The sequence below is a fragment of the Martes martes genome, assembly GCF_963455335.1.
Source record: "Martes martes genome assembly, chromosome: 1".
NCBI classification, from domain to species: Eukaryota; Metazoa; Chordata; class Mammalia; order Carnivora; family Mustelidae; genus Martes; species Martes martes.
Genome location: NC_137888.1, coordinates 199,179,380 through 199,200,542, shown reverse-complemented (window position 1 = coordinate 199,200,542; position 21,163 = coordinate 199,179,380). Strand labels below are relative to the sequence as shown.

At 57.9% G+C, this 21,163-nt stretch overlaps 3 protein-coding genes across 5 annotated transcripts in view; all 3 read right to left on the bottom strand.

Moving 5' to 3' along the window:
• The window catches only part of PFKFB4 (6-phosphofructo-2-kinase/fructose-2,6-biphosphatase 4), a 33,943-nt gene extending 20,847 nt beyond the window's left edge, over positions 1-13,096 (bottom strand). The window contains exons 1-3 of one of the 3 annotated variants that reach the window (XM_080812337.1): positions 12,969-13,096; positions 4,075-4,191; positions 3,833-3,929 (exon numbers count right to left, since the gene is read on the bottom strand). In XM_080812337.1, coding sequence (XP_080668463.1) covers positions 3,833-3,929; positions 4,075-4,191; positions 12,969-13,032 — 278 coding nt within the window. In that variant the 5' untranslated portion in view covers positions 13,033-13,096. Of the gene's footprint in view, positions 1-3,832; positions 3,930-4,074; positions 4,192-9,252; positions 9,416-12,968 lie in introns of those variants that run through there. The other 2 variants (XM_080812335.1, XM_080812336.1) reach the window with 2 other exon arrangements.
• A 1,490-nt stretch (positions 13,097-14,586) lies between these two features.
• Positions 14,587-14,943, bottom strand: UCN2 (urocortin 2; the record flags this gene model as incomplete). The annotated part of the gene is made up of 1 exon (XM_080818602.1): positions 14,587-14,943. The coding sequence occupies exon 1, from the start codon at positions 14,911-14,913 to the stop codon at positions 14,587-14,589; it is 327 nt and encodes a 108-aa protein (XP_080674728.1). The 5' UTR covers positions 14,914-14,943.
• Positions 14,944-16,117: 1,174 nt separating this feature from the next.
• The window catches only part of COL7A1 (collagen type VII alpha 1 chain), a gene marked incomplete at its 5' end in the record, with an annotated part of 31,506 nt that continues 26,460 nt past the window's right edge, over positions 16,118-21,163 (bottom strand). Inside the window, 16 exons of the mRNA XM_080812840.1 lie at positions 16,118-16,449; positions 16,779-16,976; positions 17,085-17,174; positions 17,417-17,503; positions 17,645-17,677; positions 18,221-18,269; positions 18,414-18,467; positions 18,565-18,642; positions 18,738-18,854; positions 18,959-19,021; positions 19,469-19,531; positions 19,604-19,657; positions 19,732-19,785; positions 20,024-20,104; positions 20,418-20,453; positions 20,662-20,733. Coding sequence (XP_080668966.1) covers positions 16,433-16,449; positions 16,779-16,976; positions 17,085-17,174; positions 17,417-17,503; positions 17,645-17,677; positions 18,221-18,269; positions 18,414-18,467; positions 18,565-18,642; positions 18,738-18,854; positions 18,959-19,021; positions 19,469-19,531; positions 19,604-19,657; positions 19,732-19,785; positions 20,024-20,104; positions 20,418-20,453; positions 20,662-20,733 — 1,146 coding nt within the window. The 3' untranslated portion in view covers positions 16,118-16,432. The remainder of the gene's footprint in view (positions 16,450-16,778; positions 16,977-17,084; positions 17,175-17,416; positions 17,504-17,644; positions 17,678-18,220; positions 18,270-18,413; positions 18,468-18,564; positions 18,643-18,737; positions 18,855-18,958; positions 19,022-19,468; positions 19,532-19,603; positions 19,658-19,731; positions 19,786-20,023; positions 20,105-20,417; positions 20,454-20,661; positions 20,734-21,163) is intronic.

Sequence of the window (21,163 nt, the reverse complement as noted above, 5' to 3'; positions counted from 1 at the left end):
TAAGGCTATGTGCTCCTGGCCACTGGGGATATATATATGTATTTTTAAGATTTAATTAATTAATTTATTTGACAGAGAGAAAGAGAGAGAGCACAAGCAGGGGGAGCGGCAGGGAGAGGGAGAAGCAGGCTCCCCGCTGAGCAGGCAGCCCAATGCAGGACTCAATCCCAGGACTCAGGGATCATGACCTGAGCCGGAGGTGGATGCTTAACTGACTGAGCCACCCAGGTGCCCCCAAAATAAGCACTTTTTTTTTTTAAAGATTTTATTTATTTATTTGATAGACAGAGACCACAAGTAGGCAGAGAGGCAGACAGAGAGAGGGGAAGGGGAGCAGGCTTCCTGCTGAGCAGAGAGCCCGATGTGGGGCTCGATCCCAGGACCCCGGGATCATGACCTGAGCCGAAGGCAGAGGCTTTAACCCACTGAGCCACCCAGGCGCCCCACCAAAATAAGCACTTTTAAAACCAGATGGTTTCTTGTGTGTGAGTGTTGGGGGCTGGTGGTGGGGAGAGAAAAGACACTGTCTCTGGCCCCCAGGATGACATTACACTTAATATTCCATTTGCTTTCCTGGAATAGCAAATATGTGAAACTCTTATGGAGGAGGGTGCTGTGGCTCTGCCTCTTGCACCCATGGCCACGGACCCTCTGGAAGATGAAACCTTCCCCATGACTAACCATTGACTGTATCGCCTTCAGAACATCTCAGCCTTTTGGTTTATTGCTGCGAAGTGGGCTGCTCTACGTAAGGTCTTCCTCATTATACCCCTTTCTCCTCTAACGTCTGGAGACAGGCAGATCACTCTGGCCTTTTATCTATTACCTGCACTTTTTTTTTTTTTAAGATTTTATTTATTTATTTGACAGAGAGAGAGATCACAAGTAGGCAGAGAGGCAGGCAGAGAGAGAGGGGGAAGCAAGCTTCCTGCTGAGCAGAGAGCCCGATGTGGGGCTCGATCCCAGGACCCTAGGATCATGACCTGAGCTGAAGGCAGAGGCTTAACCCACTGAGCCACCCAGGCGCCCTCCTATGCTTCTTTGTGACCTTTTTGTACCCCAGCGGGTCTTTTGGTTAAAACTTTAAGGAGCTTTCTTCTGGGGCGCCTAGGTGGCTTAGTGGTTAAGCCTCTGCCTTCGGCTCAGGTCATGATCTCAGTGTCCTGGGATCGAGCCCCGCATTGGTCTCTCTGCTCTGTGGGGAACCTGCTTCCCCTTCTCTCTCTGCCTGCCTCTCTGCCTACTTGTGATCTCTCTCTCTCTCTCTTTCTGTCAAATAAATAAATAAAATCTTAAAAAAAAAAAAAAGAGCTTTCTTCTGCCAAACCCTGAATTCTGAGAGTCTGGGCAACGCATTGCTGGAGCCATTTCTGGCCAGCTGTGTGAACGCCCTGGGTCCTGGACTAAGATCGGGGGGTTACTCTGGCTGAGGCAACACCAGGTAAGGGGGATCTCGGGGCTCCAGTGGAGACGTGGGACCAACAGCCGGGGAGCCCAAGTGTATAGGGGTGTGGGTGAGAAGCAGGACAGTCTTGTGGGACTGAGCCCTTCCCTTGTGCAGACTGATGCTAACTCCAGGTGGACTGTGTCAGGACAGGCCTGAATAGGATTGTTAGATGCACGTGCCCACGGGCGTATGTGCGCGCGGGCTCGTGTGTGGTAGGAGACTAAGTGTGCCCGATGGCAAGTGTGTTCACGTGACCTGCATGTGCACACATGATCTTGCATGCCCTTCCCTGGACCTTCCACGGTGCCCGGTGTCAGGGACAGACATCAGCATTGTGTAGCCCCAGGGACCTCAACAACGTGTTGAGGTCACCCAGGCCTCTGGGCAATCTAGCCTTCCCTTCTCAGGCTTCCCATTTTAAAAAGTCTGATCCTTCTGTGTTGCCATTTACCTGTGGGCATTTGGGGCTGGTTACTGGGAAATGGTCCTAAAGCCCAGGGGCCAGAGCTAGCCTTTAGATCCAGGAGGGAGGGTTCCCAGAAACAGCCAGAGGGCCTGCCTGCAGGGAGGCACCAGTGAACCCACCCCCAGCTTCTCCCACTGGGGCCTCTACTCCATCTGGGCCACCCTAGCCTAGCTCCCCAACCTCTCCAAGTCGGCCTTTCCCCCTCTGAGTTAATCCCAATACTCCCACCTTCGGGAGGCCTGAGCAGAATTACTGGTGGGCCCTGGCAGGGCCAGCTCCCTTATTCTTCCCACAGACACTCTGGATTTAGACAGGCCTGGCTTCAGATTCAAACCCTACATGATCCCAAGCAACACCATCACTTTCACACCATGCCTCCCCATCTGGGGGAGTGAGGTGACACCACCGGCCCCCATGCAGGAGAGGACAAACCGGCTAGTGGGTGCTCACAGCTTGAAGTTGTTGCAGAATTGGCACTGGATACAACCTCTGACCTACTAACTGGGTAACACTAGAAAGATGGACACGGAAGTCTTCGGTGGTTTGGGCTTAGATTCAAGTCTGGGCTCTGGGCAGTAACTTGTTATCTCGTGTGAGACTTCTGAGCCTCAGTTTCCTCCCCTGTAAAATGGGCAGGAGGAGTGACAACGGGCAGCATGCGCCCAACACACAGCGGGGGTTCAAATACCAGTTCCCTCCCTTTTGTCGGGGTCACAGAGAGTCCGCCCCCACTTTCACTCACAATTGGGCCACAGGCCTGAATGACAGACTCCCCTTCCCCTTTCTTGGTGCTGCTGCACCAGGACCACACCCCACAGTGGGGAGCTCTTGCCCCCTGGTGGCCAGAGACAGAGCAGGCAGCCTAGTACCCAGGCCTAGGTGACAAACCCAGAGCTTCTGGCCTGGAGATCTGCTTGATTTGGGGAGGTCACTAGAGCTGGGCCAGCCTCTGCTAAATGCCCTACCACAATGGCCGAACCCCAAGGAAGGGTAAGGAGGCTTCTTGATCCCTCAGCTGACACCTGCCAAAAAGAGCACAGATTCCCAGACCACCAGTTGGTGCTCTTGGTTCGAGTCTGAATGGAGCAGGGAGGGGAGGAGGTAGGGTATCGTCTGCAAATTCCCATCTCATGAATGAGAACAGGAGGGGGAAGTCTGAGCCACTTGAAAGCAAAGCCGAGGGCTGTCCTACACATGCCAAGAACATGCTAAGGACATGCCAAACATCCTCCAAATATAGTTTATCGGGGAAAGGGTAGGAAGGGTGCGGTTCTGGGCCCAATCCTTCCCTGTGCCAAAAGGTGGTCCCTCTCCCACTCTGCCCCATCCTGGAGGCCTGTGTCCCCGCACCCACACAGGCCCCCCTCCTTACCAGAGGCCATGCCAGTGGAGGGCCTGGGGTAAGCAAGTGAGAGGTCTCTGCAGCCCGCCCATGACCTGTCCTAAGTCTCCTCAATTTCTCTGAAGCCCCATCTTCCCCTCCCATAGGATGTCCTTACTAAGGGTTCATAAATACCAGGGAGGGCCAGCCGCCAAGAGGCCATACACCCGGGGCACCTGGGTGGCTCAGTAGGTTAAGGGACGGCCTTCGGCTCAGGTCATGATGTTAGAGTCCTCGGATCGAGCCCCACGTCCGGCTCCTTGCTCAGCACGGAGTCTGCTGCTCCTTCTTCCTCTGCCCCTCCCCACTGCCATGCTCTCTCTCCTTTCTCTGTCTCAGATAAAATAAAATCTTAAAAAAAAAGAGGCCCTATACCCTCGCCCATTGTCCCCATATCCCCAACCCCACCACAACCTAAGGGATCAGAAGACCAACCCTGTCACAGCCCAGTGGGGCAGAGCAAGGCCAGGGCTCAGGAGCAGCTGGGCACCTGGGCACCTGGGCTCCAACACACATAATCACACACACACTCACTCACTTCCTGATCTTCAGGCCCTCTTCATTGTCTGGAAGGAAAAACTCAAAAGACTTGTATGTCTTGACCATGTCCCGGCGATACTGGCCAACGTTGAATTCTGGGGGAAAGAAAGGCTCAGCTTTCACACAGCAACAGCCCTCCCCAGTTCTTGACCTTGACCCACCCCAGGCCAGCCTTCTCTCTTCCCTTCCCCTCCCCCACAAAGCCCCCAGGCCCCCTTGGAATCCCAGGCCAAGTCTCACCTCGGGTGGGCACACCAATCCAGTTCAGGTAGCGAGTCAGCTTCTTAGAGATGTAGGTCTTGCCCCGGGCAGGCAGGCCTACCATGACAATGAGCGTTGGGCAGTTGGTCATGCAAACTGAAAGGCAAGGAGGCGGTGTCAGATAAGGGCTGGGACACCTCCCAGTGGGCCCCTCCCTCTGCTCCTGCCACAGGACATCAGACGGGCCTGCCAGGCCTCCTGGCCTCAGACCCTGGTGTCAGCCACCGCTGGCATAACCCTGCTGCCCAGTCCTGTCTGGGCTCCAGCAGCTGCGGCAGAATCTCGTCAGCCCCTTATCCTGATGGGTACTGCAGATATAGAGCTGGACCTGCCCCGCCCCTGAATGAACAGGCAGACAGAGCCAAAGCCCAGGAGACAGTCAACGCCCACCTGTCATCCCGGAATCCACACCCAGACGGCCCACAGAACCTTTTCAGCATTCCTGCCAGCACAGTTCCCCTGCTTATCTTCCCGGCTGGGAATTTTGCCTCATCTGGTACAAAGCCCGGCTCAAAAGCTGCTTCTTGGGGCTCCTGGGTGGCTCAGTGGGTTAAAGCCTCTGCCTTCAGCTCAGGTCATGATACCAGAGTCCTGGGATCGAGCCCCACATGGGGCTCTCTGCTCCTCGGGAAGCCTGTTTCCTCCTCTCTCTCTCTGCCTACTTGTGATCGCTGTCAAATAATAAAAAAAAAAAAAGGCGGCTTCTTTGGGGAGCCCTGCCTCCTAGCCACCTCCAAGGTATCCCGGCATACTCCCTTGATCCTGGTCACCCCACCCATGGGTTTTCCCCCTGCACCTGACCACTTGGAGAGAGAGCAGCCCTGCAGCGTTGGAGCCATTCAGGATCACACAGTCTGGCACAGAGTTGCTGCTCAAAAACTATGGGGCGAAGGGGGGGCGGCACCTCAAAATCCCCCAGGGCGAGTGCCACAGGGCTGAGACCAGAGACCCAGACCAATGTCCACGAGGATTGTCCCTCGCACAGCCCGCCACCATCCCATGTGCCGCCAGGTCAGTGCGCCCACCAGAGAAGTTGCCGAGGCTAGAGGTGGGGACGGGTCTGGATACAGCATCCCCAAACCCTGGCCCACTGGGACAGACACCAGGACAGCAGAACTACCAGCCTCACGTGATCCAGCTCAACTTTCAGTGTGGCCTTGCCACAGAAACCTTAGAAAGCTTCCCTTTCACTGTCCCCAGCACCTAGGCCATGTGAAACCACAGCAGACAGACAGGTGGCCCATGTGGGACCTGTCACCGCCCCTCTTTTGCCCTCGGGGCTCTGCAAATGCCATCTCCTGGCAGCCTTTCTTGGACAGCTTGCTGGGCCCTACTCCTCACTGGAGTTGGAGCACAGAGGCCGCAGGAGCAGCCCCTTTTGGGGCTCAGGAGTCAGGTCTGGGTTCCCATCTGGACTCTGACAATGACTGGCAACTCTGAGCCTTAGTGTCCTCACCTGTCAAATGGGATGAGAATAGCTCAGTGAGGCCCCGCACTATATCCAGGTAAAAGCCAGAGTGTGTCTGGGAAGCCAGAGCCACCTGGCCCGCCCTGAGATGCAGAGGCACCTCGGCATCCACTGCCCTTGGAAGCTGGGGGGCAGAGGCATCTGTCTGTCTCTAGGCAGGTCCCACAGAGAACCAAAGGGCCCTGCTTGCCAGTAGGGGCTGCAGTGCTCCTGGACTGGACGTGACCTTTGGACAGATGTGACCCAAACCTTGAGCCTCAGGGGAGGGAAGGACAAGATCCCACGGAACACAGGCTGACAGTGAGCAAGCAAGAACTTGCAGAAAAACCTCAGCATTGCTAAGGTGAGAGAAAAGCAAGTTAAGCAAGGCTCTGCGTCCTGCAGGCCAGTGACACCGGGGCCTGCGCTATTTGCACAACTGCTGGCCAGGGCTCACAAGCAAGCAAAAGGCAGTGAGTCGGCTGCTAAGCACAGGGTGGTGGGGGGAGCCTGCACACTCAGACTGCTCCCCTCCTTCCCACTGCTCCCTGAAGGGCTCTCCCAGGCCTTCAGGAGTGGGGTTCTACACCCCCTCTTCACATCTCCTATCTTCCCAGAGACAGCCCTGGCCTCCTCCCCCAGCGTGTGGTGACAGGATCCCCTCTCCAGCCCCACACATGGCCACCTGCAGAAGGCGGGCAGGGCAGTCCACCAGGGCTGGAAGCAAAAACAATAAATTACCTATCAACACTGTTCCTCAAGATAAGCTCCCAAGGAAATAACCCAAAGAAAGCTCAAAGTACACATGTATTTGCAACAGCTCTGCTTACAACAGCAAAACATAAGCAAGCTAGCAGAAGAGGAATTACAAACCGAGGCCCACAAGAGGGAACACACTACCGGGCCTAAACAGAGAGCATAAGCACCAGGGGAGCTGGGGTTCTGGGCCCCTCGAGAGCCTCAGCACTGGGCAACTAGACAGCAGAACATGAGGCTTATGTCCCCAAGGAGATTTGCAGACATGTCCAATCAACTTACCTCACTGGTTCCTTTTCCTATAAATTTGCTTAGGGCCGCAAGAGCCCTAGGAATCAAGAGGCCCCAGACAAGGCTGGCGCTATCCTGTGATGACTTTCTGGTGGACCACCTCAGGGGCCGCCACAAGCCCTAAAGAAGGTTCCAGAACTGCCCCTGCTCCTGACCATGTCTCCTTGGGCCAAGCTGGGGAAGGAAGAACTCTAAAAGAAAGCAATCTGGCATGACTGTCTTGTTCAGAGGGGACAGAAAGTCATCTCCCCTGTTGTCCTGTGCCCATTCCAGTCATGTCCTTAGCCAAGAAGTTCTTCCTACCTTATTGCCAATAAAAGCTATCTCAAGTGCCATTCTTTCTGGCATGCTCCGAGTCCTTTCTTCAGCCCCTGCCCCACCTGCCCCCAGTGCTCCTCCAGGGCTGAGCTGAGGGGTCCGTGATGAAGAAAGGTAACAGGTTCCACACCCTCATGTGTAGCCTGAATTTCCCCAAAGGAAAAAGAATTGCTAATGGAGAGTAGGGGTAGAAGAGGCACAGCCAAGCAGCCTCTGGTGCCCTCAGAGGCCAGGGACTAGGCACCCAAAGACAACCCACTGCACTGCACAGACCAGCCATGGGCCTCTACAGCCTCTTCTCTATACAGCCCTCTGATCAGGTCAACTTCCACCCATCCCCCACCCATCCTTGGGGTCTTCCACCAAGTTATAAATTACCACGCAGGGGTTAAAATGCTACATGGCTACATGCACAGGCTCTGGGGACTGCGGGGACTGCCCAGACAGGTTCCATGTTCACTCATGGCTTACTCTCCGCTGTGAACTCGGGGACCTTCGCCCGAGGCCCAAATCCCCATACAATCTGCAGGTCTCATCTTTGGTTTCTTGGGTGCCACCTCCTCCAGGAAGCCCTCCTGTGCTGCGCCAGTCCAGAATCTCACCTACTGTAACAGCCTGAGGCAGGGCCACACACAAGCCCCTGTGCTCAGGCCAGAGCCATATTTTCACCGCATCCTTGGAGCTTGGAGAAACACAGGCCCCTCCCCACTGAGCCTCAGCATCTTTGCCATCTGGAATGGGGGTTGGCTCACAGCTGATGCTTCAGTTCCCGACTCTGAGGTACTGAGAAGCAAAGAAGGGGGGTGACGAAATGGCAGCACCACCTGCCACCACGTATCAAGCATCTCCCCTCAAAGAGGCTCACAGCAGCTCCTGGGAGCAGGGAGGATGACTGTCTCCATCCCACAGATGAGGAACCCGCAGCCTAGCAAGGAGTATCAGCTCCTTGCCCAAGGTCACACAGCTGAACAACAATGTGGCTCTTCAAAGCCCAGGTTCTGACTTCTTGCCCTTTATGTAATAATAGCGGCCACCCCCTCATTAGGACAACACAGACTGGCTAGAAGCACAAGGGCAAGGGGCCTTGGCCTTGGTCCCTCCACAGAAAAGTCTGGAAGGAGGGCTGGCTAGGCAGTCACCATTGCCTCTCAGGACCGAGTATTGACTGGAAAGCCATGGCCCCAGGCCTAAGAGCCTGATCATCACCTCAGAATCCTACCAGGACCTAGATCATGGTCAGAGCCATGACCCACCAGAATGCCCGGTCAAAACCATGGCCATCCCCCCTAACTGGACCCGGTGTAGTAAGAGATACACACAGCCCACCCAAAGGACTTACATCTTGGTCAAAGCCAGGGCCTCCAGGCTGGCCTCAAAGCCAAACAAGAACAGAGCACTCTCCCCTCCCTTATCATGCCCAAGCAGAGGTCAAGGAGTACAGAGAGACCTTAGCACATCGCACAATCTCTTGATCTCCATTTCTGTATCTGTACCCAAGTTGGACTAGATGTTCTCTGAGGTCCTTGCCAACTTGCAAATTCATTATAATGTTTGCTACTCCTAAAAAAAACAAACAAAAAACCCCTTTGTTTTTCTTGGCAATAAGAGGTTGCAGACTCACTTAAGGACAAGCAGAAAGTCAAGTAAAGTGGATTAAACATCAGGATCCCAGGAAAGGTGAGCCCCTTAACAATCCCACGAATGTCAGCATGTCTCCTGGACGTTTCCCCCTCTAACTTTACCATTCACCCACGACCCCACTGGGGTGCACGTACCCCATGGACACAAAGACAGGTCTATATGAGACAGTGTTCCCACCTTCTTCATCCTCAACACAACTGCACTTCCCTGAACTTCTTCCCAAAGCTTGGTTTCAGCCCCAGAGGTGGGTAGTTAAGGCCAAGGGGCCACCTTCCTCTCACTGGACGACTGGATCACCTTTGAGCCTCTGAAAGTTCTGGGCTCAGAGAGGTCAAGCGATTTCCATAAGGCCAACACAGCTCAGACACGGTCCACGCTCTCTGGCCTGAAGTGAATGGTAGGGGGAGGTTCGGAATCCTCCCCCAGCCTGACCTGTGGATAGAGACTAGGGTGAGAGGGGGCAGGCGCCTCCCGGAGGTGATGGTAGCCAGACCTAGCCCTTAGAGAGGGGAGACAGGGCCACATATCTGCCTCCGCCCCCTGCTCTGCCACACCTGTGCCCGGCTCTCGACCAGTTCCTGCTCCCCTACCATCAGTCACGGCAGCTTTACCTGTCCCCGGTTCCCCACCTGTTCCTGGCCCAGGCCGCCTGATCCACCCATCCCCATGCGCCACCCTGCCCTTCTCCACGGAGGCCGCCTCACCACGGCGCTGGCAGGCGTGCAGAGCGGGCCGCCCATTGCTGTACGGCATCCAGATCTTCTTCAAGGGGTTCTGGGTCAATTCCCGTGGGGACGCCATACCCTGGACGTGATGAGTCGGACTGCGCGGCTTCCTACCCAGCAGCCGGGCCACCTCGGGCCACTCGAGGCCCCGCCCCTCGGCCCCGCCCCTCCTCGAGCCGCGGAGACGCCACTCCGACTCCCGGCAGGCCCCGCCCCAGAACGAGTAGGCCCTACCCCAACAGTAGAGGGCCCGGCTTCCGACCACGCATGCCCAATCGCCTACCAGCCGGTTTTGTACCCGGCAGGCCCGCCCTTCACGCGGGGATCGAGGACGCGCATGCCCAGCTCCCCACAGGTTCAAGGCCGGGATGGTGCCGAACCTGCCCGGGATGCACGAGCCCAGCACGCCCGTCCGGACCGCGCAGACTCGCATCGGCCTCATCCACCGCCTTGCCTTGCACGGCCTTGCCCCCAGGCACCCGGGTTCCGCTCACCGCTACCACTGATCTGGGGCGGGGGTGGGTGGGAGCGGCCAGGAGGGAGGGATCTGCATGCCAAGGAGCTGCGCCTGCTTGACCCGCAGGTCTCAGTTGGTCAGGACCTGTCTGGTGGCCCCTGCGTTATGCCAGTTTCAACCGCCGCGCCCCTGAGCCGGGCGTCCCGACCCTCTCTAGAGCCCCAGGACTCTTCCTCGCCCACTGGAGTGACCGGCTCAACCACACCAGAAAATCTTTTACCTCATGGACAGGGACATCTCAAAATTGTTTCCTTTCTTTACCTTGGCCGCTGGGGAACTCAGGCTAAACTCCAGGCCACCCGGAGCACGTGAGCAGGACCTTTTAACCAAGCTTCCTGGGGACTCCCTGAGCTCTGGCACTATCTTACTTCTTACAGGATTTCATTTTTACCAATTAAATTGTAAATTGTAAATTTGCATATTTTAAAATTAGGAGAATAGAATGTGGACATCATTGACTTGACAGGATTCTGGTATAGATTAAAATGTGTCAGTGTCTGAGAAATCCATTCTGAAGCACATTAGCGATATCATTTATATTACTTATCTCTCTCCTGTCTCTAAGAATGCAGTGGAAGCAAAGGGCAGGGGAGAAATCCAGAAGTTCAGGAACCCTGGGTCATTCTCCTTTGTCTCCTCAGCCCAGCTTCTCCCAAGTTCTGTACACTTTCTGTCCTGGGGCCCCACTGACCCTGCTCAAACCTGCCCTCTAGCGATGTCCTCCACAAAAGCCCCAGACAGGATCATAGCACCCTCAGGTTCTCTCTGCCCAAAATGTGTCCAACCAGGAGCCAGGGCTAGGGGCATGGAGAACAAGGCTCCACCCAGCACACCCCAGGTGTGGTACCCCCTCCCTCTGACCTCCCTGCCACACACTTGTCTCCACCCAGCACTTCAGAGCCTGGCAAGGACCCTTCAGATAATTCTGATAACAGATGTCTTGCCGCCTTCACAGGAGATGAAGTTTCAGGAGGCAGAAGCCCACCTAGACCCTCCCTGAAACCAGCTCTAGCCCCCTACCCTGGGAGGAATGCCCTGCCCCAGCCAGAGCTGAGCACTTCCTCCTTCATCCTTCCTCTGCGGTGTTCAAACCCCCCTCCCCCACCCACGAAGAGACAGCTCTGAGCATACCCATGGGCAGGTCCTGATGAGCAGGACTTGAGACAACCCGCCCACTTTCCTACTTCTCCAAAGCCACTCATTCTGTCCCTGACACAGGCAGCCTTGCTGTCTGTCTCCCAGCCATTGCCAAGGCCATCCTGGGGCCACCTTGACCTCAGAGACCTTGTCACCACCCACCCACACCCTCCCAACCCCCGGCACTTATTGCAAAAGCTACGCACTCTACCATCCACAGACACCCAGCACTTCCTCCGGTAGGCCCATTCTCCTCCTCAGCCCTCCTGGAATGTTAGTCAAAGGCTGGGGGTAGGGGGTAGCCAGAGCAGGGCAGGATGCCAGGGTCATTTCGAGGAAACTGTCCCCACACCCAGACAGTCTGAGCTGAGCCTCCCAGGAAGAGGGCGGCTCTGTACCTCCCACTCTTCCCCAAACAGTCTGACCCTGGGCTGACCCAAACACACCTTCCCAAGTCCCCATATCCAGTGGAAGGCCACAGGTTACCAACAGGAGAAGCGTGGGGCTCCTCCCCAAGGCCAGAGTCTACCTCTGCTCTAAGAATATTCTTCATCTCCCTGCCCATTTCTCAAGTAGGAAACTGAGGGAGGGGAGAAGGGCCCAGGGTCACAGAGCCAGCCCACAGTGCGGTATGGACTCAGATGAACTCCCAGCCCCTCAAAACCTCACTTCCCATATCTTCCATGTCACCACTTTCCCACCCCTACGTCTGGCCTCTCGTTTATACCCTCCAGGGCTCTCTTGGCTTTCTGCTTTCCCAGCATCAGTGGATGCCCAATAGAACAGCCAGCCTTTATGGCTTTTCCCTCCTTGGGGCATCCCAAAGTGATGTGGTGGAAAGTGTACTGGGGTGTCAGTGGCACTGGTGTGTGACTATGGGCTCAGCCTCCCTGCTCCTCCATGAAGCTGTCTGGCCTGGTTAGCTCCAGTGGTGCCCTCTGCAATGACCTCTGGACCTCTCTCCAGTGTCCCTGGCTACAAACTCTAGGGTAGCTGAAGTCCCAGATCCTCAGTTCTCACTGCTCAAACTCTTCCCCATCCCTGTATCTGCTGGTCAGTCCTGGCCAGACTTTGCAGCATAAAGGCCCAGGGACCTCAGTGAATGCCACGCAGAGCCACATGCCCATGCATGGAAGCATGCTCACAGAGCCCAACGTGCATGCACACTAACAACCCGCGCACTGACAACCCAGGCCTGCACAGAGACAGGCAGGCTGCAGGGGCCTGCTGCTCTCTACTGCCTCCCTTCCCTTTGAATTCCCTCCTCCTTTCCCCTCTGCTGCCACTGGGAGGTTCAGGGAGTTCCCAGGAGCTCCAGCTTCCTCTGGCCACTTCAAGCCAAGGATCATCCCTGGTATCTCCCTGGGCTCAGAGCTCATGGGGGTTGGGGGTGAGGTTCCAGTCTGGGGGTATGGAGCCATGTGACTGAGCAGCCTGTGAACCGTGGCCTGCTTGGTCTGACTTGCTGATTCCAGCTTGGCACAGAGCACACAGTAGGTGCTCAGAGTGATGCAGGGCCAGCCCAGGCACACAGTAAGGGCTCAGAGAGGTTCATGACCAGGGCAGAGCACAGAGTGGGTGCTTAGAGCAGTCAGGATCCACACAACGCACACAGTAGGTGCCCTAGAAATTCTGGTTCAAGGGCTAAAGCCACTTCACATGAAAAATTTCCCAAATGAGCCTCTGGGCCTCCCCAAGATGATGTGTGACCCCTCAGGGGGGACCTGGACAAACATGACCCCTTGGAGGCCAGCAAAGGGCAGAGCAGGAGGGCCGCAGGCAGCTCCAGCTGGCTGTCCCTCTCTCTGGGCTGGAGGGAGAAGCTATTTATAGTTCCCCCTTGACCCAGCTCCCCCCACTCCCCTGCAAGGCGACGGTGTTCCCCCTCCTCCTTGCCACTGACAGGCTAATGCCCTCTCAAAGCACCCCTACACCTAGAGAGACCCCCCCCAACACCCTTGCACCTCTTCCAGCACCACCCCCACTGCGCCCTGGTCTTTCCCCCAATCCCCTCCACCGGCTCCCCGCCGCCCATGCCTACCCCGCCTGCTGCTCCCTGACCCGGGGTCCGTCAGGGCGCTGCCTCCCTCCTCGCCTCTGTCCATCCTGCAAGCGAACTGGCCCCTGGGCCGCCGCCCCCTGCAGCCTGGAGCCGGGCAGCCCCGCCCTCCGGGCGCTGAGGGAGCTGCGGTGTGCCCCGTGTGGCCCCGCCTTCCCAGCCCCGCCCCGGGCCCGCCCCCCAGGGCCGCTCACAACTTGAGACATCAACAGTGCCCCCAGCCCAGGCAGCCGTGCTCCCGCCCTGTGTGGCCTCCCTCTATAGCCGGAGCAGTCCTTACTGCCCAGGGTCTGCCCTTGTCTCCAGCCAGAGCTGTCCATACTACCTAGTTTCTGCCCCATCTGCAGGCAAGCCTGTCCACACCGTTCAGAAGGTCTGTCCCATCTCCAGTCCCACAATGGAGCTGGTGGTGTGAGATTAGGGAAAACCTATTCCTTCCACACCTAGGGGACCAGGTCGGTGAAATGGGGCGGAGGTGGGGGGAGTGGGCAGAGGGGCTGCGTAGCCAGCGGTGACTCAGCCCTTGACTGTCCCTGCCTGGGTGCACACGACTGTGATCCTCATTCATCTCATTCTCCAGGCATGACGTTTATTGAGCTCTTTCCTGCATGCCAGAACCTTCACGTATACCGTCACCAGGTGCTCACGAGAAGCCCGCTGGCATCACTCTGCTCTCTGGAGGAGGAAGCTGAGGCTTGGAAAGATGAGCACCTTTGCTCCGGACAGTTGGATGAGGGAGGTGCAGAGCTGGGCTGGAGTCCCTGCAGCCTGAGCCACGTGTGTCCAAGGGCCATGGCTGGGTGTGCAGGCGTGTGGGTGGGACAGTGCCTGGCTGTGCGTTGAGCGCGCTTCATGCTGGTTTTGGGGGGGGGGACAAGCCCTTGTTCCTCACAGCCCCTTCACATGCCCCCACCTTGCCCACACACAGTCACAGTTGTCAGAGCCACAGAGAAGCAGTCACCCATGCATGCATACGCCTGCCACAGGGCAAGGCTGCCGTGGCCACAGACTTCCTGCATTTGGCCACCTGTGCCTGGAGATGCCCCTGATGGCCCCTTCATCTGAGATGGGTGCTGCCTCTGGGAGCACAAGTCATGCGTGTGATCCTCCACTGGCACCTCCCTGTGTGGTGACCTGTGGGAGGCGGGGCGGACCTGCAGGTCTGGTCTCAGGCAGACTGAGATAGGTTTCAGATAACATGTTGGGCTGCTGTGTTGAGGTTCCTAAAAGTGGCACAAGAGTAAGCACACTGAGTGTCCAGATGCTCTTTGACCGTGGGGCACCCAGACATGGCGAGACTCCTCCCAGCACTGACATTCCGCTGTAGTGTCCAAGCTGTCCAGACATATTGGAAGTCTGCGGGGCTCCAGGCGTGGCAAGACTCCATTTGGCCACCCCCCAATCTGGCAACCTTTGGGGCTGTCCAGACACACCGTGGCTCTGAGAGGCACTCAGCTGTGATATGACACCACCTGGCAGTGACCCCACAGGGCAGTGGCTGGGTGCCCCATGCCCCAATGTATTGCCGTCCCGCTCTGCCGCCGCCTTCCAGGTCTCCTGATCCAGGGTGGCCCCATCATTGTGACCCCCACTCTCCAGCTCAGCGGCGGCCAACCTGGGCCAGGATGCGAGCATTGGTGGCAGCTCGCTCCCTCACAGCTCTGGCCCGAGCCTGCTCCAATAAGATCTGCAGGAGGCCAATGGGGACATCCAGTGAGAGGGTGATGCGGGGACCCGGGCGGGGGCCGGGGCTGGGATGGCCCCAAGCACTGGAGGGGTCTGCGGTGCTGGCTGAGGTGCTCTCTGAGGTCACAGGGTGGGGAGTGGCCTGGGAAGTGTTCTGGAAGGCTGGAAGAGGGGTCGCGGGGACAAGCAGGGCCCTGCCCCACATCAGGACCATCAGCACCAGCAGAGCCCACCTGGTCATCGTGTGGTCAGGCTGCGAGGAAAAAAGAGGCTCAGGGCAGAGGCTCTGGGCAGCCGTGGCACATGGATGGAGACAGATGGGGAAAGTAGACAGATAGGGAGACCGAGGGAAAGGGACAGAGATTAGAGAGGCCAGGCAAGGAAGGGAGAGAGATAGAAGAGACAGAGATGAAAGGACTAGACAGCCAGAGTGAGACTGAGAAAATCAAGACAGAGCTAGACAGAGCAGGGGCCAAGGAGATAAAGAGAGCACAGCTAGATCTAGATGTAGAGATAGAGATACACTTGGGGAGGGGAATGGGAAGAGGGAGAAAGGAGAGGAAGGAGACAAACCAAAATAGAGGGAGACTGGAAGAAAAAGAGTCTGGAACCACCCCAGACACTGACAACATGATAAAAGTAGGGATGCAGGGGCACCTGGGTGGCTCAGTCAGTTGAGCGTCTGCCTTTGGCTCAGATCATGATCTGGGAGTCCTGGGATCGAGCCCCACATTGAGCTCCCTGCTCAGCAGGGAGTTTGCTTCTCCCTCTCCCTTTGCCCCTCCCCCCTGCTCGTGCACACATATTCTCTCTCAAATACATAAATAAAATCTTAAAAAAAAAATAGGGATGCAGAGACACAGAGAGAACACAGAAGGGCAAAAGGGGAGCCTGAGTTCTGAGGGAGCTTTGCCACAGATCCAGGACAAGGAAGAGCAGGAAGGGTGTCTTCAAGCCAGAGACTCCAAGGCCCCCTCAGGTCCAGAGACCACCACCAGCCCAAATCCCAGATCCACTCAGCCCCCAAGGCCCTGCCCATCCCACCCAGAGCCACCCCAGTCCTACCAGCAGCAGCCTCCTCCAGGACAAGGTGGGGCCAACAGGGCTGCCTGCGGCTGGGGCCAGGCAGTGCGGTGCTGTGGTCCGGCCCTCTGCCCCCGTCACAGCCCATTTATCTCTCTCAGCCCCCTGAGGTAGGAGCTGGGGCATGGCCCCTGGCATGAAGCAGCCCCCCACCTCTGACTCATCCCTTCCTGGGGGGGCGTGAGGACGTGTCCTCAATCCCCACTTGGTCTATGCCTTTCTGGGGACAAGTTGGGGACTGAGGGTCACAGGACAGAGGCCAGGGCCAGACAGAGCAACTGTGCACCCATGCAGGATAGTACTGACCTCCCAGGGCAAACCTGAACCCTGCCACCCCCATCTCCCCAAAGAGTCACAACAGGGGCCTTTTAAAACAGCAGCTTTAATGGCCCCCCCCCAAATCAGCACCATGTCATCACAGGCCTGGGTCAAGGGGCGGGTCAGATGCAGTCACATCCGCTCCCTGCCCACAGCCACCCCCACACTGAGTCATCTGCTGGGGAGGCAGGAGCCACAATGGGGGTTTGTCCACAGGGGGAAGGCTAGACCCACGGACCAAGTCACTGAAATAACGGACACGCTCATGCACGCTCACATGCACACAGGCCTCTAGCACCAAGGGGAGGGACAGCAGGACTCCTCCAAGGGACGCTGAGTCTCAGCTGGTCATCTAGGCCTCAGCTCCGGGCAGCACCTGGGGGGGGTGCAGTGTGGCAAGTGGGGAGCTGTCTTCAGCCATTTGGCCTCACCCAGCACATAGGCCCCAGAGAGGCACTGGGCAAAGGATCGGTGGGGCAGCTAGGGGCACGACAGGAGTGGGGTCTGACCTCACAGAGGGGATCCTCACTCAGGTCCCTGGAGGAGGGAGCATGGAGAGGGCCCCACAGGGAGGGTTCTCTGTTCAGCTCCTTGGTCTGGGGGTCTATCCCAGGGCCCCCGTCTGAGGGGGCTCCCAACCCAAGACCCTGACCAGGACCTGATCTGGGTGGGCTCAGTGTCCAGGATGGAGGGCTAGGTCCATACCTGTTCCCTGGTTCTGGACCACGCGGGGTGGGCAGCGGCGCTCACAGGCCTCACGGGTCCCGAAACGGTTGGCATTCCCTCCACAGCCGCCATAGACAAAGGGGTGACAAGCCTCTGTGCCACCTGCCGCCGCCCGATGGTACCAGCGCAGGGTGTAGGCCGTACAGGAGCCCTCGTCCAGCGGAAGCAAGCAGGGGTCTAGGGCCAGTGGGGGTCAGGAGGTCAGCAGGGCCGAAGGCCGTCAGAGAGGGACTGGGGAATCTGTCGCCTGCCCCCGAACCCTTCTGGGCCGGCCCCCGCTCTCACCGGCGCCGGCCGGAGCAGCCTCCGGGTCCTGGTACTCCTCCACGGAGTACTCGGAGTATTCGTACTCGTCGTCCTCAGGGGGCACCTGACCTGCACAGAGGGTGAGGGGCTCTGGGAGCGAGGCCGCCACAGGGCCACGTTCACGCTGCCCAACCCTGGCCCTGGGGGCAGGGCGGCCAGCCCTGGTCTCCCACACATGCGCCGTGTCTGCGCTCTGCCCTCCGTGCTGCCCCATGCACGTGGCATTGCCCCGCATGCAGGAGCAACGCTGCATGGGTCTGCGCCCCCACCACCTTGCATGGACCCTCCACCCCCCATCCAGCGGTCCTCACCTTCCTCCTCCGCGTGAGAAACCCGGAGCACGGGCACGGCGTGGAGCTGGGGGCCTGCAGTGTCTGCAGCATAGCTAGGGAGGGGTCCTGGAGCGAGGGGCGCAGGGCCTTGGGGTCATAATGGTGGCCACCCAGCCAAGCCCCTGCTGAGTGGACCCAGGTGATGGGCACAGGAGGGTCTGGGATGAGCAAAGTTCCGGGAGCAAAAGATATCAGAAAATGACTCACGTGATCCAGATGCGATGAACTGGCCCTGGCAGGCTGGAAAGGGCAGAGGCGGGCAGGGAGAGAGATAAGGACAGAGAGCAGGAGACAAAGATGGAACAGCGGCAGGGGGAGAGACAGAGGGACACACCCAGGGAGGCAGAGATGGACAGAGAAGGACCGCATGAGAGAGGGACAGAGATACCGATGGAGGGAGAGAAAGAATGGGTAGGAAACAGGGAGAAAGGAAAGGGGGACAGAGAGAGAGAGAGTTAGAAACCGCGGGGCGTGGAGAAGGTATGGGAGCAGTCAGACAGACGGACAGGAGCAGACAGAGCTTCACTCTCTGACGCCAAGCGGGCTGCTCCCACCTCCACCCTCTAAGCACCACGACACTGGGCTGCTAGGGACCCTAGGGGAAAGTCCTGTCAGCATGTCTGTCCGGAAGCACAGGCGTCCTTCCGCCTTTCTATCCATCTCTGTCCATCTCCTTGACTGGGCCAGCCCCCTAAGTTCTGGGGACCCTGCCTGCCTCAGTCTAGGGGAGCTGGGATGGAGTAGGAACGGGACCCAGGAGGCTCTGGGCTGGGCCGCACTCACCACAATGCTGACTCATCTCCTGACGCACCAAGCCTCGGATGTCACCCTCCTGGGAGCACAAGACCACAGGGGATCATAAGGCACCCATGGATCACGGGAGAGACAGGAGGCCCAGGGAGCATGGAGAGACAGCCCTGAGTCAGAGGCCCAGGCCCAGGGGGTCCTGGGTGCAGGAGGTGGGGCCTACACTTACCGTCAACGCAGCTTCTCCCTTCTCCCCGCGGGGGCCGGGGGGCCCTGGCCGCCCCTATGCACAATGAATGGGACCCAGCTGTGACCTCTGATCTTAAGGACACCAGAGATCACCCTGGCCTCCGGCCCTATGCCCAGGAATCCCCACTCACCTGCTCTCCTCTCTCTCCAGGGGTCCCAGGGGCTCCAGGGGCACCCACCACTCTCTCTCCAGGGGGGCCTCGCTCACCCTATCAGACGCCAGGACCAAGAGACCAGTCAGAGACAGCAGAAGTCAGAAGTCGGGGAGGTTCAGGGGTCAGGAGTCAGACTCAGAGCTCTTTACCTTCTGGCCCTGAAGTCCTTCAGGGCCTTTGGGACCAACACTGCCGGGTGGCCCAGGAGGACCACTAGAGCCATCACTGCCCCGAGGACCTGGGAAGCCCCCAGTTCCTGGGGGCCCCTGTGGAGAGACAGGTCAAGGTCAGTGATCAAAGCCCCCAAAGATGGAAGCACTTCCAGAAAGTATAGTCTCCTTAGCTTACCATGACCTTGGTCTTAACTTACCCGCTCCCCTTTCTCGCCCTGGTCACCCTTGGGTCCCAGCTGCCCATCAAAGCCTCGATCACCCTGGGGATGGAAAGAAGCATGAGAGACCATCTGCCTTGACCTCCTCAGCTCAACAGCACCAAGCCCCTTGACCCAATGGCCACAATCTTCCATGCCCCAAGCACCTGTGACCCTACCCTCCCAGGACTCTCAGTCTGCCACGCTCCCCGTGACCTCGGCTTTACTATCATACCCCTTGTCCTGATTTCACCTGTTTTCTTTATATGGACACTCCTGCCTCCCCCACTGACCCCTTAGCCCTGATACACATCTCCTCACCTCACCTCTCATCCCTTAATCCTAAATCCCCACTGTGACCCCAACCTAAACCTCAAAACCAACCTCACTCTACCCCCCCCAATGTCCCAACTCTCCACAACCCTTTTGACATGAAATCCCCATCACCCTACTATGATCTTCCCTGCCCCATTCTGACCCTCTTACAACCACTGTTGAGAGACCCCATACCTTGGGACCGATCAGGCCCTCCTTCCCAGGGGCCCCCGACTGGCCCGGTACCCCTGGCTCCCCCTAGAAAAGAGAAAACATGAGCTGGGCCCTGGCCCACCCATCCTCTTCCCATCCCGGGTACCCCACACTCACCATATCTCCCTTGCGTCCTGCCAGCCCAGGGCGGCCTGGGGCACCAGTTTCTCCCTGTAGGCATCAGGTGGAGGGGTCAGACGCAGGCCCAGGCCCCGCAGCCACCCCCATCCCCATCACCTCCATACCTTATCTCCCTTTTCTCCATCAAGGCCACAGGCTCCCTTTACCCCTCGTTCACCCTGTGGGGAAGAAACAAATGGAAAAGTCACTTCCAGATAGATCACCTTATAACCAAGCCCCTGATCACATAACCATTTTCCAAATTGCCCTCAGACACTCTAACCTCTGACCTTCCAACCCCTAACCTAATACCCCACATTTGACCCCAGATATCTGACCTCCGACCCCAGATACCTTGCCCTCCAACATCAACACCCCCCGCCTCGGCCAGGAAAACACCTCAGTGCCCCTTCCCACCTTGAGACCCCGGGGACCCATGAAGCCAATATCTCCTTTGTCTCCCCGGACACCAGGGGCTCCGTCCTTTCCTGGGGATCCCTAGTGAGGAGAGGGGTCAATATGAAGTCAAGGAAGTAGGGGGGTATCCAGGGGAATCACTCTGGATGAGAGGAACAGGGAACATCACGGGGTGAGAGTTACTGCTAAAGGCCAAAGCCGCTGGAGGCCAGCCCTGCTTCCCGAGGGCAGGGGTCACCACGTGGGATCATCACAGCAGTTACTGTGAAGGTGGGGGCCCCCAGGCAGCACGAAGACACCACGAGAGCACCAGTCACTGTAAGGTCAAAGGCCACCACATGAGGACAGGGACCCTGTGGGGTAGGGCATCTCTGTGGGAGCATGGGCGACTTACCGGGTCACCCGGGGTCCCTGCAATGCCAGGCTCACCCTGTGGGAAGCACAGATGGGGGAGGGCAGTCCTTCAGTGTGACTGTCCCCCATGCCTCACGGGGACTCCCAGGGTGCACACAGATCCCATGTGAACACACATGCAGCCAACAGCAAGCAGGCTGGAAACCCTCCAACGATCAGAGGACATCCACAAGACAGATGTGTGTGATGGGTGGTTCTGGGTCTATGCCTGGGGTGGGGCTGACCTTGGGTCCTGTGAGTCCACGAGCTCCCAGCAACCCGGCTGAACCCTTGTCACCAGGCTCTCCTTTGGTGCCCTGTGGGTGTGACCGGGAGAAGGGCACAATCAGGACCAGACCAGGCTGGGGCTTTGGAGTATGACAGGAACCTGCCAAGTGAGGGGAGCTATAGCCAAAGCTGCTCCCACCCACTGCCCCCAGTAGGGCTCAGTTCTTAGCCCAGGCTCTCAGATCTGTGTCCCTCCTTCCTACCACAGGGCCCCCAAACCCACCTGGACTATCTCTGACCCCTGAGAAGCCCCTTGTCTGTTCCCAGAGGGCCTCTCCTTGAGCTACATTCCACAGAGCTCCCTGGTGACCTCACATGGAGGTCCTCGACCCCTCTGGAGAACCCCTATCCTCTCAGCCACCCCACACAAGTCATTACAGCCTCCTGAACCCCCTTCCCTCTAACCCTTCCCCAAAAGCCCCCCATCCTCCCCGCCTATCCTCACAGACCCTCAACAGA